This window comes from Palaemon carinicauda, chromosome 13 (genome assembly GCF_036898095.1).
Source record: "Palaemon carinicauda isolate YSFRI2023 chromosome 13, ASM3689809v2, whole genome shotgun sequence".
NCBI classification, from domain to species: Eukaryota; Metazoa; Arthropoda; class Malacostraca; order Decapoda; family Palaemonidae; genus Palaemon; species Palaemon carinicauda.
In genome coordinates this window covers 139,740,521-139,764,885 of record NC_090737.1, presented here as the reverse complement: position 1 = coordinate 139,764,885, position 24,365 = coordinate 139,740,521, and the positions used below count along the sequence as shown (strand labels likewise).

The 24,365-nt window shown below is 35.8% G+C and overlaps 1 protein-coding gene and 1 long non-coding RNA gene across 7 annotated transcripts in view; one reads left to right on the top strand and one right to left on the bottom strand.

Annotated features, from left to right (window-relative positions):
* Window positions 1–24,365, bottom strand: part of LOC137652538 (eukaryotic translation initiation factor 4E transporter-like) — a 161,543-nt gene that overhangs the window by 44,076 nt on the left and 93,102 nt on the right. For 4 of the 6 annotated variants that reach the window (XM_068386009.1, XM_068386004.1, XM_068386010.1 and 1 more), the window contains exons 9-14: window positions 23,342–23,475; window positions 9,233–9,307; window positions 5,911–6,001; window positions 4,287–4,570; window positions 1,966–2,131; window positions 1,303–1,457 (exon numbers count right to left, since the gene is read on the bottom strand). In XM_068386009.1, coding sequence (XP_068242110.1) covers window positions 1,303–1,457; window positions 1,966–2,131; window positions 4,287–4,570; window positions 5,911–6,001; window positions 9,233–9,307; window positions 23,342–23,475 — 905 coding nt within the window. The remainder of the gene's footprint in view (window positions 1–1,302; window positions 1,458–1,965; window positions 2,132–4,286; window positions 4,571–5,910; window positions 6,002–9,232; window positions 9,308–23,341; window positions 23,476–24,365) is intronic. The other 2 variants (XM_068386005.1, XM_068386007.1) reach the window with 2 other exon arrangements.
* LOC137652541 (uncharacterized) overlaps window positions 1–24,365 on the top strand; it is a 282,636-nt gene that overhangs the window by 202,340 nt on the left and 55,931 nt on the right. The gene's annotated exons all lie outside the window — the stretch shown is intronic.

Below are 24,365 nucleotides of genomic sequence, written 5' to 3'. Positions count from 1 at the left end.
ACTCTCAAAAAATGAATTATAAACTAGATAAAATATCTTAAGATATTTAAAGAAATTTCATCAAACACGCATCTTTTGTACCGTTATCCCTACATTAAGAGGTCGGCTGCCTGATGCACCGTTCCAATGCCTCCTATCTAAGACATCTTCTTCCAACAAACCTCTTCTCTCCATATCATTCATATGTCGCCATCTAGTTCTCTGCCTCCCACACACATATATACATAAATAAATAATTTTGTACCAAAAATTAACCTAAACCAGATTCATAGGAGACTGACTTGAATGCTATACAGAAGGTCCAAACATAAAAACGTTCGGAAATACAAACCAATCCAACGGAAAATAAAGATAGAGAAATACCGTAATAAAACAACACAGTAATACCTCCGGTTACAAAATTAATTAGTTCCGGAGTGCCGGAGTTGCATTCGTAACGTGACTTTTTTTTTTTTTTTGTATGAAATAGAATCATTCAATATACCTAACGTGCCATTGCGAATTTCGTTTCGTATCCTGAGTAATTTTTCGTAATATGAGGCACAAAATCTTTGTACGTCATTTCGTATGATGAGTTTTTGTATACAGTAAAGAAACTTTTATATCCTGAGGTATTACTGTATTATATCATTTAATACATTAAGCAAAACAACATTTGTAATCAACCTGATATCTATCTCATATGAAACCTGATTATTTGTAGACTTTTGTGGCTGGAAATCATAGACATGGGATTCAGTTTAAGCAAACCTTTGGCCAAAATGTAACAAAATTAGATTTACAAACAGCTTCCTGGAACCAATTAACTTTACAAGTTGAGGCCCTACTGTACTGTACTGTGATCTACTTAACCATTTTACCCCCAAAGGACGTACTGGTACGTTTCACAAAACTCATCCCTTTACCCCCATGGACGTACCGGTACGTCATTGCAAAAAAATGCTATAAAAATTTTTTTTTTTGCATATTTTTGATAATTTTTTGAGAAAATTCAGGCATTTTCCAAGAGAATGAGACCAACCTGACCTCTCTATGACAAAAATTAAGGCTGTTAGAGCAATTTAAAAAAAATATACTGCAAAATGTGCTGGGGAAAAAATAACCCCTTGGGGGTTAAGGGTTGGAAATTTACAAAGAGCCTGGGGGTAAAAGGGTTAATTTCTTCAACAATGAAAAGAAATCTGAGTTTTTTAGGCATCCAAACTTTCCTGATATCCCCCATAGTATAAGCCCTGAAGCCCTTGAATCATAACTGCTCTTTACCTTTGCATTCCGTTTCACAATACGATAAAAGCGGCTTACCTGAGGTGTTGGAGATGGAGTAAGAGATGACCTTTGCTGCTGATCATTGAGAAACTTCAACACGGTGACGATGGCATCACGCTGACTAGGTGTCAAAGAAACACAATTCAACGAACTGACAAGCTGTGATGCCGTCACTTGCCCCGTTGCCACTCCTGGAACAATAAAAAGAAAGTGATATTAATTCTATATTAAAGATTAGGAGCCAAAAATTAAACTAGTTTTCAGTAATACATATTATAACCAAATGAAAGAGATTGCTAATGATTATAGTAGTCCAGAACTCGTCAAATTTTCACCTTAATATTTATTGATATAAGACAATAATAAAATTTCCATACGGTATACAAAACACACACAGGACTACTTCTTGTATAAAATCATAAACCTTGATTTAAAAAATTTAAATCGATGTTAAAATTCAACAAATACCCCTGTGTATGTACAAAATATTTGTATAAAACTCTGTACTTAGATTTAAAAAATTGAAATCGATATTCAAATTTAACAAATACCCTTCTATATGTACAAACTATTTGTATAAAATTATGTACCTTGATTTAAAAATTAAATTGAAAGAAAAATTCAACAAATACATAAACATTCCTACACGACACAAGGACCATACAGCCATCTTAAACTTGACACTACAATCTTTCTTACTCTGCAATAATTTTTGTACATCAGGTCTCATCAAGGCATCTCGTAACAAGGGATCTTGAGGCTGAGGAGAATGACAAGTATTCATGTGGGAGATGCCGACCATCAACTGCTTAATGGGATCCAATTGCTGCTGCTGCTGCTGAATAGGTTTCTGCTTTTGCCTTTCCTGAAAGTATACAAGTATACATTGGAGCCTTCGTAGTTTGCCGAGGGATACAGGGTATAAAATTTCAAAAGTTATGATAAAAAAATCACAAATTTTTAAGTAATTTGTATTTTTCCTAACATACTTACCTAGAACTACCTTCTTAGGAGTTACTGGTTAACTCTACCTAACCGACCAGCTTTTTGTATAGTTTACCCTCTTCCCGTTTTCTACGGGGTCAACCTCTGGCAGTTTGGTACGTGCCCTACACTTTAATAGGAAAACAAAGACAAGACCACCACCTAACCTAAAGCCCCTATTACATGTATCCAGTTTCCTAGGTTGGTAGCGTCGCGGGCTTTTGTTTCAGAGGTCCCGAGTTCACGTCCCCCGCCAGGACGTGGATATCGTGAGACCTTCTACCGCGGGGTACTCCCCAGGGTGGCACCTGGTGGGGGGGAGGTTAGAGGGGGCTAGTGATAGTCCCTGCTGGCTTATGGTCGCCCGAGCAGAATGATGTAAATCGTCTGAGTGGAGACCTAAAACCCGCAACTTTAACTTTTTTTTTTTATGTTCAAACCCGAGCGTGTGATAGCAAATCAGCCGCATGAATGCTCACCCACGGCCGGCCGGATGAACTTTCGCCAGTGCTAAGGTTGGCCGTACGGCCGTCGTACGTCAGGACTGAGGACGTAGCGTGTAATTTCTCACCGTATGGTATGACACCAGTCTGAGGTGATACCTAACTTAAGAGTTACAAATGTGTGTCGTGATCCATTCACATGTGGTTAAACCAGTCATCTTTTTCTAGTGCTAGTTCCTTCATTAAGGTAACATGAGAGTATTTTTGTCATTTACGCAGCCATTGTTTGGACCAAATCTTCTCTTTGTCTTGTTTTCACCTTCGAGCAGCACGCTAGAGCAATAGGAACGAGATTGTCGTCGAGAGAAGACTATGTCACTCCTCCCCCACAAACAGTGCCATACTGACCCACTTGCCTCCAGCCGTTCAAATACGTGTAACAGCTTTAGCTGTAGGCCTGAATTTTCCTACGGCACCGTTGGAAACTGGATACGTGTACTAGGGGCGTAAGGTTTCCAACATAACCTAACATAATAGGCGTATCTTTCCCTACTTACCTACCATTAGTTTACCCCATGACTAAGTCACAAACCTATGTTTGGTTCCCAACTGTCCTCATTCCTGGCAAGGTAACAATGCTAATACAATTTTCTTAAAATAGCTTCATATCTTATTTCCGACCAAGATAAACTGTCCTCACTCCTGGTAAGGTAACAGAACTAATACAAAATTCTTATACTAGATTCATATCTTATTTCAGACCAAGATAAACTGTCCTCACTCCTGGCAAGGTAACAGTACTAATACAATTTTCTTAAATTAGCTTCATTTCTTATTTCAGACCAAGATAAACTGTCCTCACTCCTGGCAAGGTAACAGTACTAATACAATTTTCTTAAAATAGCTTTATATCTTATTTCTGACCAAGTTGAACTGTCCTCACTCCTGGCAAGGTAACAGTACTAATACAATTTTCTTAAAACTAGATTCATATCTTATTTCAAACCAAGATAAAAATGTTCACCATATATAAATATTATTTGACAAGTAATAAGAAAGTTTACTCCCATCCCAATAAAATAAATTCACCCCAAAGACATTTTCTAAACTGTTTCCATTTTGTTCTGCAAGTTTATTTTTAACATTCAATGCAAAGTTACAATTAACATTTCCCCATATACAAAATCGATTTGACAAAAAAGTTTACTCCCATCCAAATGAACTACATTCACCCTAGAATATTTTCAAAACAGTTTCCATTTTGTTCTGCAAGTTTATTTTTAGAAAACTATCAGATATGATCCAAGAAAGTAGACTGAGGTGGTATGGTCATGTCATGAGAAGAGATGAACAGTATATTGGGAGGAGAGTGAAGGAAATGGAGGTACAGGGAACGAGAAGGAGACCAAAGCGAAGGTGGATGGACTGTATCCAGGATGACCTTCGATCAAAGGGATTAACCAGTGATGAAGTGTGGGACAGAGGTAGATGGAGAACGCTGGCCAGAAACATCAACCCCACATAAAGGTGGGAAAAGATGCAGACAAAGAAGAAGAAGAAAAAGTTTATTTTTAACATTTAATGCAAATTTACCTGTTCTATGATTTGTCTTATCTTCTGTTGCTGCTGCTGCTGTTGCTGTTGTTGCTGGTAGAGCTGCCGAGCTTGTAACAGAAGCTTTATGACGGCGTCGTGTCCAGGAGGACCCTGGCTATTCATTTGAGCCATACTAGGAGGGGGCTGAGATGGCGCAACCAAGTTCGGCGGTGGGACGCTGAGGTTGGGCACGGCTGGCGGCGGCATATTTCTCGGTTGCTGAGGGACAGAGAGGTGGTTCTGTTGGTGCCCTGGACTGCCAACATTACCTTTCATGAGCACTGAAATAAAGGTTTTATCAATTATAAATAAATATTGCCTCCATCTCCACAACTTACAGACTAAAATACTGCAAGAATTAAATATGCTTGCAAAAATACTTGCAAACTCTTTGCTGTTGAATAATATAAAGAATAATTAGAGCAGTTACCAACATTAATCAATATAAAAACTAAAAAGACAATGCCACAAGAAATTTATCCAACAAAATTTCAAATGCTAGGATTAAACTTATTCAATCCAAAGTTAGTTTTCCTAAGTAAATCAACATTGCTGCTCTCTTCATTCTTATTTGTTTCTTCAACTGAACAATAGGTTGAATTAACATGGTAACATTCCTCAAACTATCATATATCATAGCGCAAATCAATAATTCATACAGTTGGCTGTCCTTGTCTGCAGGCTCGCCATCCACGTGATCACTTATCCGCAACTAACCAAATGGAAACGTGAGAACCAGGCAAATGCCAGAGGAAAAATTTAATTCCTGCAGTTTTTTAGCTTGTATATTTCACTTTTGTATTAATAGTAATATATTGATATTTAAAGTAACAAAGCTTGCAAAGGAAAATGAAAGCAAGCAACTCCAGAGGGAAATTTACATATTTAGAGCTGGAAATTACTATCTAATTCCTTGATGCAAATTTTAAATCTGGGTAGAGTTGGCGGTACCTGATAGTATCAATTTAACAAATGTTTTAAAGAAATTTCTTTTAGAAAAAAAAAAGCGTGATCTGTTTGTAAATAAGTTTATCAAATTATCAGAAATATTCATGTAAATTCTAACTTCCTTATCTTTTAACCTACAACCCTAATTTTTCTTTAAAAAAAACTTTTCCAGCTTATGATAAATCAAAAATTTATAAATTTTACATCCATGATCTCAATTTATTCATTAAAAAAAATCACCTACAATCCCAATTCTTCTTTAAAAAATATATTTACGCTAAGAATAAAATAAAAATTTCACGCTCCTGATCTCAAAATATACTTCTTGCAATAAAAAAAATTTGAATTCAAGAAATAAAATCAATAGAAACCTCATAAGCTATTTAAAAGAATTTCAACCTACTTAGGAATTGAATATATATATACATACATACATACATATACCAAGGCACTTCCCACAATTTTGGGGGGGTAGCTGACATCAAACAAATGAAACAAAAAAGGGGACCTCTCCTCTCTACGTTCCTCCCAGCCTGACAAGGGACTCAACCGAGTTCAACTGGTACTGTTAGGGTGCCACGGCCCACAGCCCACCCTCCCCCGTTACCCACCAGTGCCCATAAACATCCTAACAATCATACAAGCTTTGGCTAACGTGAAATATTATACATACTTGCTATGAGATCATTTTCCAACGGACCACTAGGTCCAGTTGACTTCATCATTCCGCTGTTTGTATCCTTCATTCCGCCATTCATTAACTGCTGAAATATAAATAATTAAGTTTTTATTACAAGTTAAAACATCACTCTTATATACGCTATCTAGTAGTAATAAATATTAAGAATGATCAGTTGTAAACGATATACATACAGAGGGGCAAATCATTTACATCATGACCCATTGAGAGATCTGAAGCATAATGAATGAAAATGGTAATTATATTAATAAAATAAACTAACAAATTAATTGACTTCTGAAAATAATGGATAAAAATCATGTCACTCCAAAGAAAAATAATCTTTATAAAATATTTCTTTAAAAACTATACTTGTTTAATTCTACACACAAAAATGAATAACACCTGGCAATGATTGACATCATTAAAATCAAAACTCATCAGAAGTTAATTCAAAAGAGCTATTAAATTTCCATGTACTTAGAATAAAATGTTTTCCTTTATAAAAACCCAATATTCATAAATTGACTTTCACCGTTGTGAACAGCATCCACTTGCACCATAAATCATAACGAACACAACCAACAGCAGTTGGACTGACCCAATCTTGTTAATGTTATGGACCTCATCCCACCGTGTTATTTCTTGAGGAATGATTGAATCCAGGGATGGCCGGCCGGATTGTTCACTACGATGAACGGCTTTGTATGTTTAAAAAGTTGTTAGAATAGACCTAAGGCTGGGCAGATAACAGCGACGTTTCTTTGAAGTATTTAATAATTCTGGGTGACAGGGAGGCATATCTATTTTGGTAATTCTGGGCAACATTACCTATGAGGCATAACTATTTTGGTAACTCTGGGTGACAGGGACCTATGATACATTACTGTATTGGTAATTCTGGGGGGACAGACTTACGAGACTTTTACGTTTTGGCAATTCAGGGGGACAGGGACCTATGATACATTACTGTATTGGTAATTCTGGGGGGACAGACTTACGAAACTTTTAAGTTTTGGCAATTCAGGGGAACAGGGACCTATGATACATTACTGTATTGGTAATTCTGGGGGGACAGACTTACGAAACTTTTAAGTTTTGGCAATTCAGGGGAACAGGGACCTATGATACATTACTGTATTGGTAATTCTGGGGGGGATAGAGACTTACGAGACTTTTCTGTTTTAGCAATTCAGGGGACGGAGATCTACAAGACATTTGTTTTTGTAATTTAGGATACAGGGACCTACGAGGCATTTCTGGTTTGGTAATTCTGGGGAATGGGGACCTGAGACTTTTGTTTTAGTAATTCAAGGGGACAAGGACCTATAAGACATTTGTTTTGGTAATTATGGGGGATGGGGACCTATGAGACATTTCCGTTTTGGTAATTCAAGGGGGACAGGGACCTACGAGACATTTCTGTTTTGGTAATTCTGGGGAACAGGGGCCTACGAGACATTTCTGTTTTAGTAATTCTGGGGGATGAGGACCTACGGGACATTTCTGTTTTGGTAAATCTGTGGGACAAGGACCTATGATACATTTGTGTTTTAGTAATTCTAGGATACAGGGACCTACGAGGCATTTGTTTTGGTAATTCTGGGGGATGAGGACCTATGAGACATTTGTTTTGGTAATTCAGGGGGACAGGGACCTATGAGACATTTCTGTTTTGGTAATTCTAGGATACAGGGACCTACGAGGCATTTGTTTTGGTAATTCTGGGGGATGAGGACCTATGAGACATTTGTTTTGGTAATTCAGGGGGACAGGGACCTATGAGACATTTCTGTTTTGGTAATTCTAGGATACAGGGACCTACGAGGCATTTGTTTTGGTAATTCTGGGGGATGAGGACCTATGAGACATTTGTTTTGGTAATTCAGGGGGACAGGGACCTATGAGACATTTCTGTTTTGGCAATTCAGGGGGATGGGGACCTATGAGACATTTCCGTTTTAGTAATTCTGGGTGAAGGGGAGACTTCTGTTTGTCAATTCTGGGGGATGGTATACTATGAAATATTTGTTTTGGTAATTCTGGGTTACAAGGACCAATGAGAAATACCTATTTTGGTACCGTCTATTTCTAGGAGACGGGGACTTGAGATATTTCTGTTTTGGTAATTCTGGGGGGAAGGGGACCTACGAGGTATTTCTATTTCTGGAGTAACACATCATTAAATAATGGTTGGTGTCTAATGAACAGCTGGGTCATGTTGCTACAAATCCTTAGAGGTCCCATACATGAAGAAAACATTAATGAGAAGGAAAAGAGGATGTGCCTCACTCGCTCCTCACACAATTTGACCAGTCACTATCACTGATACAAGGTAATTGCGTGTTTGTCTTATAAAAAATGGGTTAGGATGTACTGTTGCTAGAAAACACCTCATTGACATGGCTCTTACCTTGCTATTAGGAAAGGTCACACAAAAAGTACGCAAGAATACAGATTAGAAAACTCTAGACTATCACAATCAACATGACACACAGCCCCAACTACGCAATAAGCAGCAAAACTACACAGAAACACTGCGTGACTGAAAATAGCAAAGGTGTAAGCTAAACTTCAGGAATGAAAATAAAAAGTTTGTGATGGCTACAAAAAAATGAGTGAACTTTCCTAAATTTTCCCATTAACGCTTTGAACAGAAGTTTGCAATGGTAAATGTGAAAGAGGAATGAAAAATTTAAAAACTTGAAGAATTACTGCTGTATGCAAGGGGGACATGAATTAGAGATGTAGACAACTGGAAGCTTCATCGTAGTTGATCATACAGTCGTACAATGGAATGAGAAACGGATCACTTATTTAATAATGTCTGTCCAGCTGTGGCGAGTGTGTTCGTTTTGATTTTTATGATGGAACAGGACACCATTCACGACAGATAAATGCAATTTATGAATAGTTGGCTATCTTGAACTTAAAATTTTATGGAAATAATTAATATCAAAACAACAAAACCATAAAAATACTTATTAGATTTAAAAGCTTTTACACTAGTTTCCTAAATATCTATAAAAAATGCAAAAATCCATTATCTAAATGAATTTAAATATACTGTATACGTATTTATGCAAAGTTTTAAAGAAAAGTTCTACAAAGGTAAATTATTTCTTTCTAAATAGCTCCCTACTAAGCCATTTGCAGGACAATATAAATAGCATTTACTAGACAGACAAGACAGCATTGATACTTACGATATGTGCTCATCAAACCCACTAACCTCTTTATACCTATACTTTCAAACTGTTCTAAATGAAAAAATCAAAACTTAAATTTAAAAATAAAAACCAAAACCTACATTTACCTTCAAGAATAAATTATCCTTGGACTGCATCTTGTGCTCCGCTTTGATGGAACACTGATTATTCACTTGTGAGAGCTGTAAAACAGTCAACTATAACAGATGGAATTCTTTGAAAAGTTGCGGAAAATAAATTGGCCACCTCTGGGATCCACTAATCGACTAAGAAGTTTCTAAAATTACATCTATGATATAAATCATTCAATGTTTGGTTAATGACATAAAAATGGAATAGTCCGGCAAAACAAAAGAGGACACTTTGCAGTTCAATTCAATTAAGTTTATCATTTATCCCAGTCTTATTTACACTTACAGATGAATTTTTTCCATTATAAAAAAAATTAACCACCTTAATATATAAAGCATATATAAAAAACTCAATATAAGGACTATGGGTCTTAAAAAAAATGAATAGACAGTTTGATGAATGCTAAAGAAAATATTTTATCAATACATTTCAACAATCAATCAAATGAAAAAATGTTATTTTCACTATACAGTAAAATAATTTTTTGAACATACTTACCTGGTAGTTATATATATAACTACCAGGTAAGTCTTATGTTTAAAATTTGGGGATAATCACCATACAGTACCATATTTAAAAAAACTCAATAAAGGTTTGTGGGTATTAAATAATAATGAACAAACAGGTTGATGAAAGCAATAGAAAGAAAATATCTTTATACGTATCAGCTATGAATCGGACAAAAACCTATAGTCCATTTCTTTCTGCGAGGCAGATTTGCACGGCCTCGCAGCGGTGCCCTTTCAGCTCGGAAAAGTTTGCTGATCGCTGATTGGTTTGAATTATCTTGTCCAACCAATCAGCGATCAGGAAACTTTTCCGAGCTAAAATGGCACCGCTGCGAGTCGGTGTAAATCTGCCTCCCTAAAAGAAATGGACTATAGGGGTGAATTCAGTATGTATCTGAGAGGAGAGGAATTTGCGCAACAATTATTTTAGGCTGAAATGAAGTTGCACGTATGAAAAATGGAAAATGATAATCTTGCAAGGTACCACAGTAGAAATTCAATCGAGTCTAAAGAGGTTGCTTTTTTTGGATACGAAGTCTACTGAAAATCCTTGGCAATAATTATAGAGACCAAGATAGATTTAGTTGAAAGACTTTTTTTATTTAAATACAAACTAGTGCCTTTAACAGAATTAGAATAATGCAATATTAAGAATAAAGTAAGGATAATCCAGTGTTCAAGGATAACTCAACGGCATTGGATTAATTAACTTTCTACTTACAACCATACTTCTCCAGCCAGTAAGGCACAGATTATAAACTAAATCAAATTTATATTTGCAAATTTACGTTCCCCCTGAAGAGTAAATTCTATTTTCAACAGTAAAGAAAAGTTCTAAACTAAAATCAATTATTTCAATACTTACCCGGGATTCATATGATATTCATTTAAAAGGAAAATCTCTACTAAAGTAGAGATTCAAATATAAACTTTTCTCCATGACATATGCATGCTCTCTAGCCAACTGTCACTTTAAATGATTCTTTTTAACCCATTGTCATTTTGAATAGTTTTCTCTGTACCATCGTCTTTTTGAACCATTTTCTCAAGCCGATTATCATTTTGAATTATTCTTCTAAATAGTTGTCATATTGAAACTAATCCAGTGTAATTTTGAATACTTTCTAAATTGGTCATTTTGAAACACTTTCTAACCTGCTGTCATTTTGAACTACTTTTTACCCTGCTGTCATTTTGTAAATCTCAATAGCCACTTATTTTAAATTACTGTATTCATTCTAACCATAATTTTGCATCATTCCTTCTAACCTGGTGTCAATATGAAACTAACCTGCTGTCATTTTGAATCTCTCTAGCCCCTGTCATTTTAAATCATTCATTTTAACTAATTTTGCATCATTCCTTCTAACCTGGTGTCAATATGAAACTAACCTGCTGTCATTTTGAATCTCTCTAGCCCACTGTCATTTTAAATCATTCATTTTAACCATAATTTTGCATCATTCCTTCTAACCTGGTGTCAATATGAAACTAACCTGCTGTCATTTTGAATCTCTCAAGCCCACTGTCATTTTAAATCATACATTTTAACTAATTTTGCATCATTCCTTCTAACCTGGTGTCAATATGAAATTAACCTGCTGTCATTTTGAATCTCTCTAGCCCACTGTCATTTTAAATCATTCATTTTAACTGTAATTTTGCATTATTCCTTCTAACCTGGTGTCAATATGAAACTAACCTGCTGTCATTTTGAATCTCTCTAGCCCACTGTCATTTTAAATCATTCATTTTAAATGTAATTTTGCATCATTCCCTCTAACCTGGTGTCAATATTAAACTAACCTGCTGTCGTTTTGAATCTCTCTCTAGCCGCTGTCATTTTAATCCTTTAATTTTAACTAATTTTGCATCATTCCCTCTAACCTGTTGTCAATATGAAACTAACCTACTGTCATTTTGAATCTCTCTAGCCCACTGTCATTTTAAATCAATCATTTTAACTGTAATTTTGCATCATTCCTTCTAACCTGGTGTCAATATGAAACTAACCTGCTGTCATTTTGAATCTCTCTAGCCCAGTCATTTTGAATCATTCATTTTATCTGTAATTTTGCATCATTCCTTCTAACCTGGTATCAATATGAAACTAACCTGCGGTCATTTTGAATCTCTCTAGCCCCTGTCGTTTTAAATCATTCATTTTAACTAATTTTGCATCATTCCTTCTAACCTGGTGTCAATATGAAACTAACCTGCTGTCATTTTGAATCTCTCTAGCCCCTGTCATTTTAAATCATTCATTTTAACTAATTTTGCATCATTCCTTCTAACCTGGTGTCAATATGAAACTAACCTACTGTCATTTTGAATCTCTCTAGCCCATTGTCATTTTAAATCATTCATTTTAACTGTAATTTTGCATCATTCCCTTTAACCTGGTGTCAATATGAAACTAACCTGCTGTCATTTTGAATCTCTCTAGCCCACTGTCATTTTAAATCATTCATTTTAACTGTAATTTTGCATCATTCCCTTTAACCTGGTGTCAATATGAAACTAACCTGCTGTCATTTTGAATCATTCTTTCCAACCTGCTCTCCCTTTGATTCGTTCCTCCTAATTTCATGACATGTTCCAAAGCTGTCATATATAAATGCAAAGCTATCACTCAGAAATAACTACTGCTTTGAATACAAGTAGCTCTTGCCAATATATGGATATCCGAGACTCCCTAGCTGACACAGTTCCAGACATTGACAACAAAGTACCACAACATTCTACCAGAGGCAACCATACAAAGAGAGACCCAGACCCTGTAGGTGAAGACTCACTTGGAGTAACCGTTAACAAAAATCCCACCAATTATTGGTTTGGGCAGATTCTCTGCATAGGAGACTAGCATAAGTTGAGCTGCTACAGGAGAATTATCCCTCACGAGACATTTCCCAAACATCAATAACAATAGGGATTGGATTCATTAGAATGGCCAAGGACCATCCACTGGGGCCTGAGAGACTGTCCGGCACCTATGTGCAAGAAGGATAAATCCTGCAGTTGCATATGAAGGAAAAGTTAAGACTGTACAGAGATGGATGAAAAAAAGGAGGGGAGGTACAGTAGAAAGCTAAAAAGTGAGTGCAGCTACGAGCAGAAATGATGCTGCAAAGATTTTTAATCTAGGTTCTGTCACATATTTGCAGAGATTTAACCAATCATTAAAATCGGATAAAAGTTTTCCCCGTAAATAATAAAGACCCAGTTCTTCTAAACCTTTGAATACCCCAAGAAAATTCGTCCCAATTCAGAAGACGTAGATGGAAGGGTGCGGAAGAAGGCACAGGAGAAAAAGACACCGTCAACCCAGACTAATACTTCTTTCTCTTTACTACGCTTGGCTAAGCTATCTTTAGCTCGAGACTCATTTAAATGTAAACTATCAGACTAAGCTTCTCTGTTAGCCAACTGTACACAAGACCTCTACACGGAATGCATTTCCAATCAATATCCACTTTCAGGCAATAGTAGCTTTTTCACAAAATCTAGGCTTTACAAATTTGGAAGAAACACTTTTATTCGTAACAAAAAAACCAAGCACTTTACCATTAAAGGAAAAAAAAATCAAAGCATATTACTATACCCCTATAATAGAATAGATTTTATAATGAAATCCACTGAGTACTAGTAATCTATTTACTCCGAATTCTCAACAAAATTCTAGATTTTACAAATCTGGAATGAAATACCTTCATCATTCGTAACAAATTGAGTACTATACTAAATGCAAAAATCGAAGGTAATTCTCAGACTACAGTAAAGAAAAGTAAAGGGAATTAAAACGATAGTAGGATAAAGAGGACGCTACTCAATCATTGGTTTCCCTTGCCGTTTTTTTCCGGCCAATTCCAGTTTTCTCTTGAAATTTGGCCATATTGTGCGAAATCCATTGCAAAGGAACAAAGAACATGGGAAATGGCCATATATTGCAATAAATCCCTATTTTACTGCAAAAGGGTCTTGCATACATCATGGAGAAATTATTCTTTCTTAGTTGAACTTTCCTTTCTTTGAATGAATATCATATAAACCACAGGTAGCTTCGTTGTAATAGAGACGTGTTTGATTCAAAACAAACTGGTCTGGAATCTAAACCAATAGGAGTGCTAAAAGCCACTGGTTGTACAAGAATTGTCAAAATGACTGTAAAAGATTAACTAACAATGACAAATAACTTTTAAACTTATTGTGGGTTAATAGCAAAGATAATGTACTAAAAATTATCAAACTAAAAAACTATAGTCAATTTTCTTTAGCGAGGCAGATTTGCACCGACTCGCAGGGATGCCCTTTTAGCTCGGAAAAGTTTCCTGCTACCTGATTGGTTAGAATTATCTTGGCCAACCAATCAGCAATCAGGAAACTTTTCCAAGCTAAAAGGGCACCGCTGTGAGTCGGTGTAAATCTGCCTCACTAAAATAAATTGACTATAATGATATGATGTGATAACTGGCTGAGTTTTAATGAGATGTGCAACTTCCATCCATTCAAGTAAAACACTCCTGTATGTAATCTTAATCTGAAATGAGATTTGTGTGTTTTACTGAAGCAATACATGTCCCTTGCTATTCCCCAGAAAGCTCCTCTCAAACACTAACTGATGGAACGTCGAGTGACCTCACTAACGTTCTTGAAGTTATGATCACGGTTTATTCATAAAATAAAATTGCCATTAACTGGAAATGTTTTAAAAGCATTCAAATTTGATTAATTAATTGGTTTATGTGCAGGCAAATAGATTTAAGATTTGTAATAAAGGTTTAGGGATTAATTTATATTTCCCAGATGAGAATCCAAAGCTAACTTTTTTAGGCTTTTTTAGTAAAGAAGTTTATTTTCATTCCGTTCCTCGGCGTAGGGAGCTTTGCATTATTTTCTTGCTTTACATAAGCTTATCATTAGTCCTTTTAGAATTCTACTTTGCAATATAATCCACAGACCGATTGGTGGCGCCTGTCTTGTCTCGTGATTATTCAGTTTAGTATGCTTAACATAAGACAAATTATATCCAAGGAAGATTTGACAAGTGAAACTCTTCATAGGGCAACATTATACGATAAAAAATGCGTTAAACACAAAACTGGAGGTTAACCCTTTTACCCCCAGGCTATTTAGAACTTTCCAACCCTTAACTCCCAAGGGTTTTTTTTTTTTTTTTCAAGCACATTTTGCAGTATATCTTTTTTTAAATTGCTCTAACAGCCTTAATTTTTGTCATAGAGTGGTCAGGTTGGTCTCATTCTCTTGGAAAATGCCCAAAGTTTCTCAAAACATTATCAAAAATATGCAAAAAAATGTAAATAGCATTTCTTTGCAAGGACGTACCGGTACGTCCATGGGGGTAAAGGGATGAGTTTTGTGAAACGTACCAGTACGTCCTTTGGGGGTAAAAGGGTTAACATTGGAAAAATTATATCCAAGGAAGATTTGACAAGAGAAACTCTTCATAGGGCAACATTAACCAATAAAAAATGCGTTAACACAAAACTGGAGGTTAAGGACTGTGTACCAACCGTGTGTCACACGATCGTACCTAGTTCATTTTCTGCTTGTATCTTCGCTCTCTCCTCGCACTAAAAAGAACCTGAAAAATCATGTCTGCTTTTCTCCTCTGTAACAGTGTCGATTTTTGAACATGAAAATTCTTGTTGCTTTGAGATTTTGTATATAAAGGAGTGTGTTCTACAATAAACTCACTCAGTTGATTTCATCCTGCCTTTGAGTCACAACCTTCTCTCTCGGCCCGTCACAACTGATAAGGGCCAATAATTCCTTATCCGTGATTTGAATATCAATCTAAAGTACCACTGTTCAATAAGCTTCAAGTACATGTATATGCTTTTCAAGATTTTCCAAACTATACCAACCACTAAGTAATACAATGAAGTTATTTCCAAGTCTCCCCTTTTCATTCATGGCTCAAATACCATGTTGTATTCAAGAAGTTCCATTCTGGTAGTTACTAGATTGTAGAATGATTATTCCAATCAATAATTAAATCAACAGGACTTGAGAAGTTCCAACTTGTAAAGCTTCTTTGTTGAGCAGGTAGATAAATATCTAGTTTAACTGTACAGTACCTTGTATAATTAACATTTAAGTTGATCTTAAAATATTGTAATTTTTCTTTCGCTCTCTTTCATAGTTTATTCTTTTCTTTACAGTTTCTTTTGTGTACTTGGGGCCCACTAGTTTGTAGCATTCAGATATCCATTGGTTTATTCTCTACTTCCCAGTTTCTTTTCTATTTGATGTTCTTAGCTTGTAGCACTCTGCTCTCTTTCATAATTCATGTTTTACTTCCCAGTTTCTTTTCTGTTCATTTGCTGTTTTTGAGCTTGTAGGTTTCTGCTCTTTCATAGTTTATTCTTAACTTTTTGGTTTCTTTTCTGTCCATTTGCTGTTCTTGAGCTTGTAGGTTTCTGCTCTTTCATAGTTTATTCTTTACTTTTCGGTTTCTTTTCTGTCCATTTTCTGTTCTTGACCTCGTAGGTTTCTGCTCTTTCATAGTTTATTCTTTACTTATCAGTTCCTTTCCTGTCCATTTGCTGTTCTTGACCTTGTAGTTTTCTGCTCTTTCATAGTTTATTCTTTACTTTTCGGTTTCTTTTCTGTCCATTTTCTGTTCTTGACCTCGTAGGTTTCTGCTCTTTCATAGTTTATTCTTTACTTATCAGTTCCTTTCCTGTCCATTTGCTGTTCTTGACCTTGTAGTTTTCTGCTCTTTCATAGTTTATTCTTTACTTTTCGGTTTCTTTTCTGTCCATTTTCTGTTCTTGACCTCGTAGGTTTCTGCTCTTTCATAGTTTATTCTTTACTTATCAGTTCCTTTCCTGTCCATTTGCTGTTCTTGACCTTGTAGTTTTCTGCTCTTTCATAGTTTATTCTTTACTTAACTGTTTCTTTTCTGTCCATTTGCTGTTCTTGAGCTTGTAGCACTCTGCTCTTTCATAGTTCATGCTTTACTTCTCGGCTTCTTTTTTATCCATTAGCTGTTCTTGAGCTTGTAGCGTTCTCCTCGCTTTCATAGTTCATGGTTTACTTCTCAGCTTCTTTTCTATCCATTTGCTGTTCTTGAGCTTGTAGCATTTTGCTCTCTTTCATAGTTCATGGTTTACTTCTTATTTTCTTTTCTGTTCACTTTGGGCCATCAAGCTTGTAAAATTCCTCCTCTTTCACAGTTTACTCTATATTCCAGTTTATTTCCTGTCTACTTTAAGCCATCAAACTTGGAGCATTCTACTTTCTTTCATAGTTTATTTCTTACCCCACCCCACCCCATTTTCTTTTCTGTGCATATGGGGCCCTTGAACTTACAGCAATTTGTTTTTCCAACTTGGGTTGCTCATTGGCAAGTAATAACAACAATAATAATAACTATAACACTAATATTAGAATACCTTTTATGCCATTAACTAAACATTAAAAAGAGATTCTAATATGCAAAACACTACAGAGTACAACAGTAAGCCAGAATATGCATGCCATCACAAATACTAAGCAAAACTGTACTGTACTGATGAAAATGGGCAAAAATGAAAAGTGGAGAGGTAACTATTTTAAAGTTTAATTTTAAATATTTGTTTATTTTTAATAACATATAAACATGAATCATTTGTACGCATGAACCATTGCTTAACAGAGCTTATCACATCGAATAAAACAATACTATTAAATTGAAAGATTTCATGATTTTAACCCTTATACCCCCAAAGGACGTACTGGTACGTTTCACAAAACCCATCCCTTTACCCCCATGGACGTAAAGGTACGTCCTTGCAAAAAAATGCTATAAAAAATGATTTTTTTCATATTTTTGATAATTTTTTGAAAAAATTCAGGCATTTTCCAAGAGAATTAGACCAACCTAACCTCTCTATGACAAAAATTAAGGCTGTTAGAGCAATTTAAATAAAATATACTGCAAAATGTGCTGGGAAAAAAATAACCCCCTGGGTGTTAAGGGTTGGAAATTTCCAAATAGCCTGGGGGTTAAAGGGTTAAATTGAAAGATTTCATGATTATAATATGGCAAACAATCTCCCGTCTCCTCGTTTATTATAAAATTCATCTGCCCCGTGATAGGCGTTTTGAAATGGACCCTTTCTTATTCACTCTCCCTATTCTTGTTGATTTCTTCTTTCATTTCCTACCCCATTAAGAGTACTACCTACAGTATTCCATATCTACCAAATTGTTAACCCTTTTACCCCCCAAGGCTATTTGGAACTTTTCAGCCCTTAACCCCCTAACATTTTCATTTTCAAGCACATTTTGCAATATATTTTTTTCAAATTGCTCTTACAGCCTTAATTTTCATCATAGAGAGGTCAGGTTGCTCTCAACCTTTTTGGAAAATGCTTGAAGTTTCTCATCAAGTTAATAAAAATATGCAAAAAACTGTAAATAACAGTTTTTTGCAAGGACGTAGCAGTACGTCCATGGGGGTAAAGGGATGAGTATTGTGAAACGTACCAGTACGTCCATTGGGGGTAAAAAGGTTAATCCTTATTCACAACAGTGAGAGGTTTCTCTTGTATTGAATACCTAGAATTTCTCCCAAACTACCAACATTCCTAATTCAACCTACTCCTCCCAGCTAAATGAATCTAACAGAAAATATAAATACCAGTACATGTATACCATCATTATTATTACTATTACCAGCCAAGCTAGAACCCTTGTTGAAAAAGCAAGATGCTACAAACACTAGGGCTCCAACAGGGATAGCAGCCCAGTGAGGAAAGGAAAGTGCAATAAACTATATACTGTATATGAGAAATACAGAAAAATAGAAGATGTATTAGTACATACATACATATACCAAGGCACTTCCCCCAATTTTGGGGGGTAGCCAACATCAACAAAGAAACAAAAACAAAAAGGGGACCTCTACTCTCTACGTTCCTCCCAGCCTAACAAGGGACTCGACCGAGTTCAGCTGGTACTGCTAGGGTGTCACAGCCCACCCTCCCACATTATCCACCACAGATGAAGCTTCATAATGCTGAATCCCCTACTGCTGCTACCTCCACGGTCATCTAAGGCATCGGAGACAGCATATTGGTATATTAGTATATTGGGTAAACTCTAAAACCCAATTACAAAAGAAGTAAATCTGCCCTTACTAATTCACAGAGTTGACTTGGTAAGGGCAGCGAGTATTACAGTTACGAGTGGAGGGGGAAGCCCATTTTTGAAGAACTGTAAATTTCACAAGTATCTTTATTGCATTCTCTCAATGGGAGAATGGAAAATGGCTGTCTGCTAAAGGAGGTGACGAATGCAGGAGTTGATGGGAGAAGTACGAGAGGAAGGCCAAGGTTTGGGTGGATGGATGGAGTGAAGAAAGCTCTAGGTGATAGGAGGATAGATGTGAGAGGGGCAAGAGAGCATGCTAGAAATAGGAACGAATGGCGAGCGATTGTGACGCAGTTCCGGTAGGCCCTGCTGCTTCCTCCTGTGCTTTGGATGACCGCGGAGGTAGCAGCAGTAGGGGATTCAGTGTTATGAAGCTTCATCTGTGGTGGATAACGGGGGAGGGTAGCCTGTGGCACCCTAGCAGTACCAGCTGAACTCGGTTGAGTCCCTTGTCAGGCTGGGAGGAACGTAGAGAGGAAAGGTCCCCTTATTTTTTTCATTTGTTTGATGTCGGCTATCCCCCCAAAATTGGGGGAAGTGCCTTGGTATATGGATGGATGGATCTTTATTACATAACCCTACGCCTTTCCCAGATGCCTAGGGTTTAATAATGAACCATTAAAGAAAATGCAATACGAACATTTCATAATGCTCTTTACATTTCCGACGTGGTTATATCCTGATCACTAACACACCTCATATTTTAGTCTGTGACACAAAGGTAATTAAGTAAGATCTCGGACAAGATAAAAATGAACGTCAATCTGACTTCTCCGTAAAAACTTTTCTAAGTCAACATGTCAAAAGAAACATTCTTCAACAATGTGTAGTAAACGAGGACACACAGATCCTCAAGTCATTTATATATTACCAAAATTTATAAATTTGCCCAATTTGAGATAATTTACATGGCTACCAATACTTTTATTATAAACTGAATAGCCCAAACTGTAGACCTATATATTTTGCCTAAGACAAGCATGTGTACACACAGGTAATATAGTAATTCAATTAACTCATAACTTAAAATAAAATTCTACAAACATACTTGAAAGCTCTTACACATGGCTGTGGTCCCTACAACAAAACAATTCTAATCCATCAAAAATGCCTTCCTTAACAGACACAGAGGATGAATATCAACAAAGGGAAGGAAGCCACCTCAGGGAAGGAGCTCAAAGTCTCCAGGCTGAAATCTAAATTGCAGGGGGAGCAGCAAGATCACCAATAAATGAGATGCCTACAAGATCACCAATAAATGAGAAGCCTACAAGATCACCAATAAATGAGAAGCCTACAAGATCACCAATAAATGAGATGCCTAAAGAAGCAACAGGAGGCAGACTAACTTGGATAAAACCTCATCCAAATGGGCAAAGTAAATGAACAAGTCACTGTTCTGTCAAACACTGTCCTAGATATTGAACAGATATCCATATAAACAGTGGCTAAGCTCTCAACCCCTTCACAACTAGGACCACGAAGGATAAGGAAATAGCTGCTGGTGACTCGAGAGCGAGGCTCAATACTACACCGTATTCTAGAAGTTTTATTCCAGCTGTGACCAAGTTGTGGAATGATCTTCCTAATTAGGTAGTTGATTCGGTAGAACTTGAGAAGTTCAAACTTGCAGCAAATGTTTTTATGTTGAACAGACTGACATAAGTAAAAAAAAATTTATATATGAAATGCATTTTGATGATGATTTTAAGAAATCCTACTTTAATTATTCATTATTTCTTATATTTATCTATTTTCTTCTTTCCTTTCCTCACTGGGCTATTTCTCCCTGTTGGAACCCTTGGGCTTATAGCATATTGCTTTTCCAACTAGGGTTGCAGCTTAGCTAGTAATAATAATAATAATAATAATAGACAGATGGTCCAACGTTGAACCAACCAAGTGATATCTATTTTAGTATTGTTGCTCTTCTTAAAATATTTTATTTTTCCTTGTTCCCTTTCCTCACTAAGCTATTTTCCCTGTTGGAGCCCCTGGGCTTATAGCATCCTGCTTTTCCAACTAGGGTTGTAGCTTAGCAAGTAGTAATAATAATAATAATAATAGTAATAATAATAATAATAATAATAATAATAATAATTTAGCCCACAAGGAGTGTAAAGCTGTGGACACAATGAAAACTACCCACCAGCTTTAAACGACTCCTCGGCAAAAATATGGAACTGGCTAGAGGGTAAGCAAGTAAAGAGATTCCCTGCAAAGCCAGACGGCAATCATATAGATCTCAATTAAAATGGGGGCAGGCATGATCATAGTAGCAAGAACAGGCACAAAGTCTGGATCTCTCATATGAGCAGAATTAGACATGAAATTTAAGAAATGTAATTATTCATTGCCCGTAAACTACCCAGTATATTTTTATGTTGGACCAAGTGCAGAAAGATAGGGTTGTAAACTCAAATACTACAGCTGAAACATCAGCAGATGTAGGAGTGTTCGTATTGAAAATACAAAACAACATACAGTACAGCGATGTACGAATACCATGGAGCAGGAGCAAGTTCAGACGAGAATGTTGAAAAATTACCAATTGACCCTTGACTACATAAATTCAAGTTTGTGCAAAATGAATACCAGGGAACATTGATAAAATCATCAAAACAAGAATCACTAACAGAAGGTGCAGGCTTGAGAAGCATATCTGGTGTCTATAAATATGTGAGGTCTATTAAATTTCTTGTCCCTGATCTAGATACTAATCTTGGACACTTGTTCACATAGCTCCTTGAACATATCATATAGAATGTCTCCAAATTCACATCCTTTCCATTCAGGTCTTCCAAGAAAATAACATTCATTTTGTAGTACATTCTTTCCAGACAATAACATTCATTTTGTAGTACATTCTTTCCAGACAATAACATTCATTTTGTAGTACATTCTTTCCAGACAATAACATTCATTTTGTAGTACATTCTTTCCAGACAATAACATTCATTTTGTAGTACATTCTTTCCAGACAATAACATTCATTTTGTAGGACATTCTTTCCAGACAATAACATTCATTTTGTAGTACAAGGTATGCTTTTCTAACAGCCTTGCCTTTCCTTTAGTAAGGCTCAAATACTAAGCTGTATTCTAGAAGTTAAATTCAAGCTATGACCACATTGTGGAATAATTTTCCAATCAAAACAGGGATCAGTGGAACTTCATTAGATCATAAGTATTTTTTTTTTTTTTTTTTTTTTTTTGAGCAGGGTGACAGAAGTCGCCTTCCATAGTCATACATGACTCATCTGTTTAAACAGCTATTCATTGAATCATATTCTAATTTTTATATTTCTATTTCTCTGATAATTTATTATTCACCTCTATTTCTTTTCCAAACTAGGCTATTTTCCCTGTTGATGCCCTTAGGATTGTAGCATTTTTCTTTTCCAACTAAGGTTAAAACTTGTCAGATATAATAATAATAATAATAATAATAATAATAATAATAACAATGATAACAAATAATCTTAAAATTATAATGCTAGTGTGTTTAGTAACAAAGTACCTATAAAAAGAACCGTGTTCCCACAAAATTACTAAAAACGATAAGCTTACTAGTAATTAATTTTAATTTAAACATATCTTCTAAATCAAATAGACTACGTTAAAGTAATGACATCATAGCAAGATTTCTTATCACTTTTTATTATTAAAACATGACATACACTGTATTCTCATATGGGAAAAAAAAGGAACTCCCTTGAAAAAAAAAACTTGCGAATGAGAGCACTACGTAAAAAGTAAAGCAAAAGTTGACAAAAATAGGAGTGACAAAAATTAAGTTGAAAAACTTAATTTAGACTTAATATCTAGTGAAAGATGGAACCAATAATCATCAATTAAGCTTCAAACTGAATAAGTGCAGAAGAAATAGAGAAACTGGGAGATACACAAGTCAAGGTACGTTTCAAAATATTTTAAAAAATTTAAATTATTTGTCGATTTGTTGAGTTTTTAATGAATTGACCGTGTCAAAGAGATTAATTTTGGAAAGGTTATGGTTGGTTTTTCATATAAACAAACTATAAAAAATATTATCCTTCGAACAATATAAAAAAAATACCATCCTATGAAAAGCTTCAAATATTCAAAATCTACTGCGTACTGTACTTGAAAATTATCAAAAAAAAGAGTATAATGCGATTACTCTAATCAACCTGCAGCTATGTATAGGATAACATGCATGACATCTCAGATATTTAAGTTTTACAAACATCTAAATTCTGACTTTTACACTATGCTTTAAATGCAGTCTCATGTTCCAAACAGACTCGTAGAAAAAGAGCTAAGATTTATTCATCCATTTCAGTCTACAAAATAAATCCATTTTCAAATTCATATGCATGCTCCATCTAAAGCATTACCTACGTGAACTTTCGCTACACGGAGAAAGGGTACTTACGAAGTCGTTGAAGGCCGTCATCTGTCCGTGGGAGTGGTTCCTGTTCATCTGGCTGAGTTGGTTGACCGAGGGCTGATGCATGCCGCGGATACCGGCCTCCACTTCCTCCAAGCTCTGGCCTTTGCCGTCCATCACTGAAAAACAATTAAAAATATATTACTGTCAAATAAGATAAGGCAAAAGGTAATGATTAAATAAAAGATAAACCGTACAGTTTTGTGTATAATATATATTGCCTTAAAAGTTATTTTTCTGAGGCTCAACTCTTTCTTCCGTGTTGTAGTTTTGGTGACAATAACGCTACGGTCAGGTCGTGGAGTGAACGCCAATTCTAGCATTAGCTTTAGCAGGCAGACTGTGGTTACCACAGCTGCTCAGGGATCCCCCTGCGATCGACGGCAATTCTTCCGTTACATTTTTTTTTCTTTAAGAAATAAGTCAATTCCACTAAAAGGGGTGGGTGACACTAGAGACAAAACACTATAACCCCATTCATACTTTTGACTACTAAATAGTTGACTCGCCAGTGCAGATGAGCTCCACAACACTGACTTTGTCTTACACCTACACAAGAGGCTAATAAGCGGAACATTAAAACCCCATACACACTCAGTCATTTGCCTTTATCAATCATTCTCCCTCTTGCTTGCAGTATATAAATTATTCAGGCCATACATTTCCAATGTGTTTTTCATGTTCTTTACCCAACCATTTCTAGGTCTTCCTCACCTTCTACCTCGTATATGTTTAAAAATTTATTTCAAACTTTAATAACCTATTTTCCATTATTTCTACATAAATCATACTATCTTAAAAGACTCTTGACCCATCTTACATATGATAAACTTTTCCCCATCTCACCAAGGGCAAAAACACAATGCTTTCTCTTTAGAAAATTATCTATCATAGATTTCTTCTTTTCTGTGTCATTTCCAAGCACATAAGGAACACCAAGAGTAATTCTTTCCTTCGTGTTTTTTTTTTTTTACATATCAGTAGAGAAGGCAACTGCCAAACTTGTACC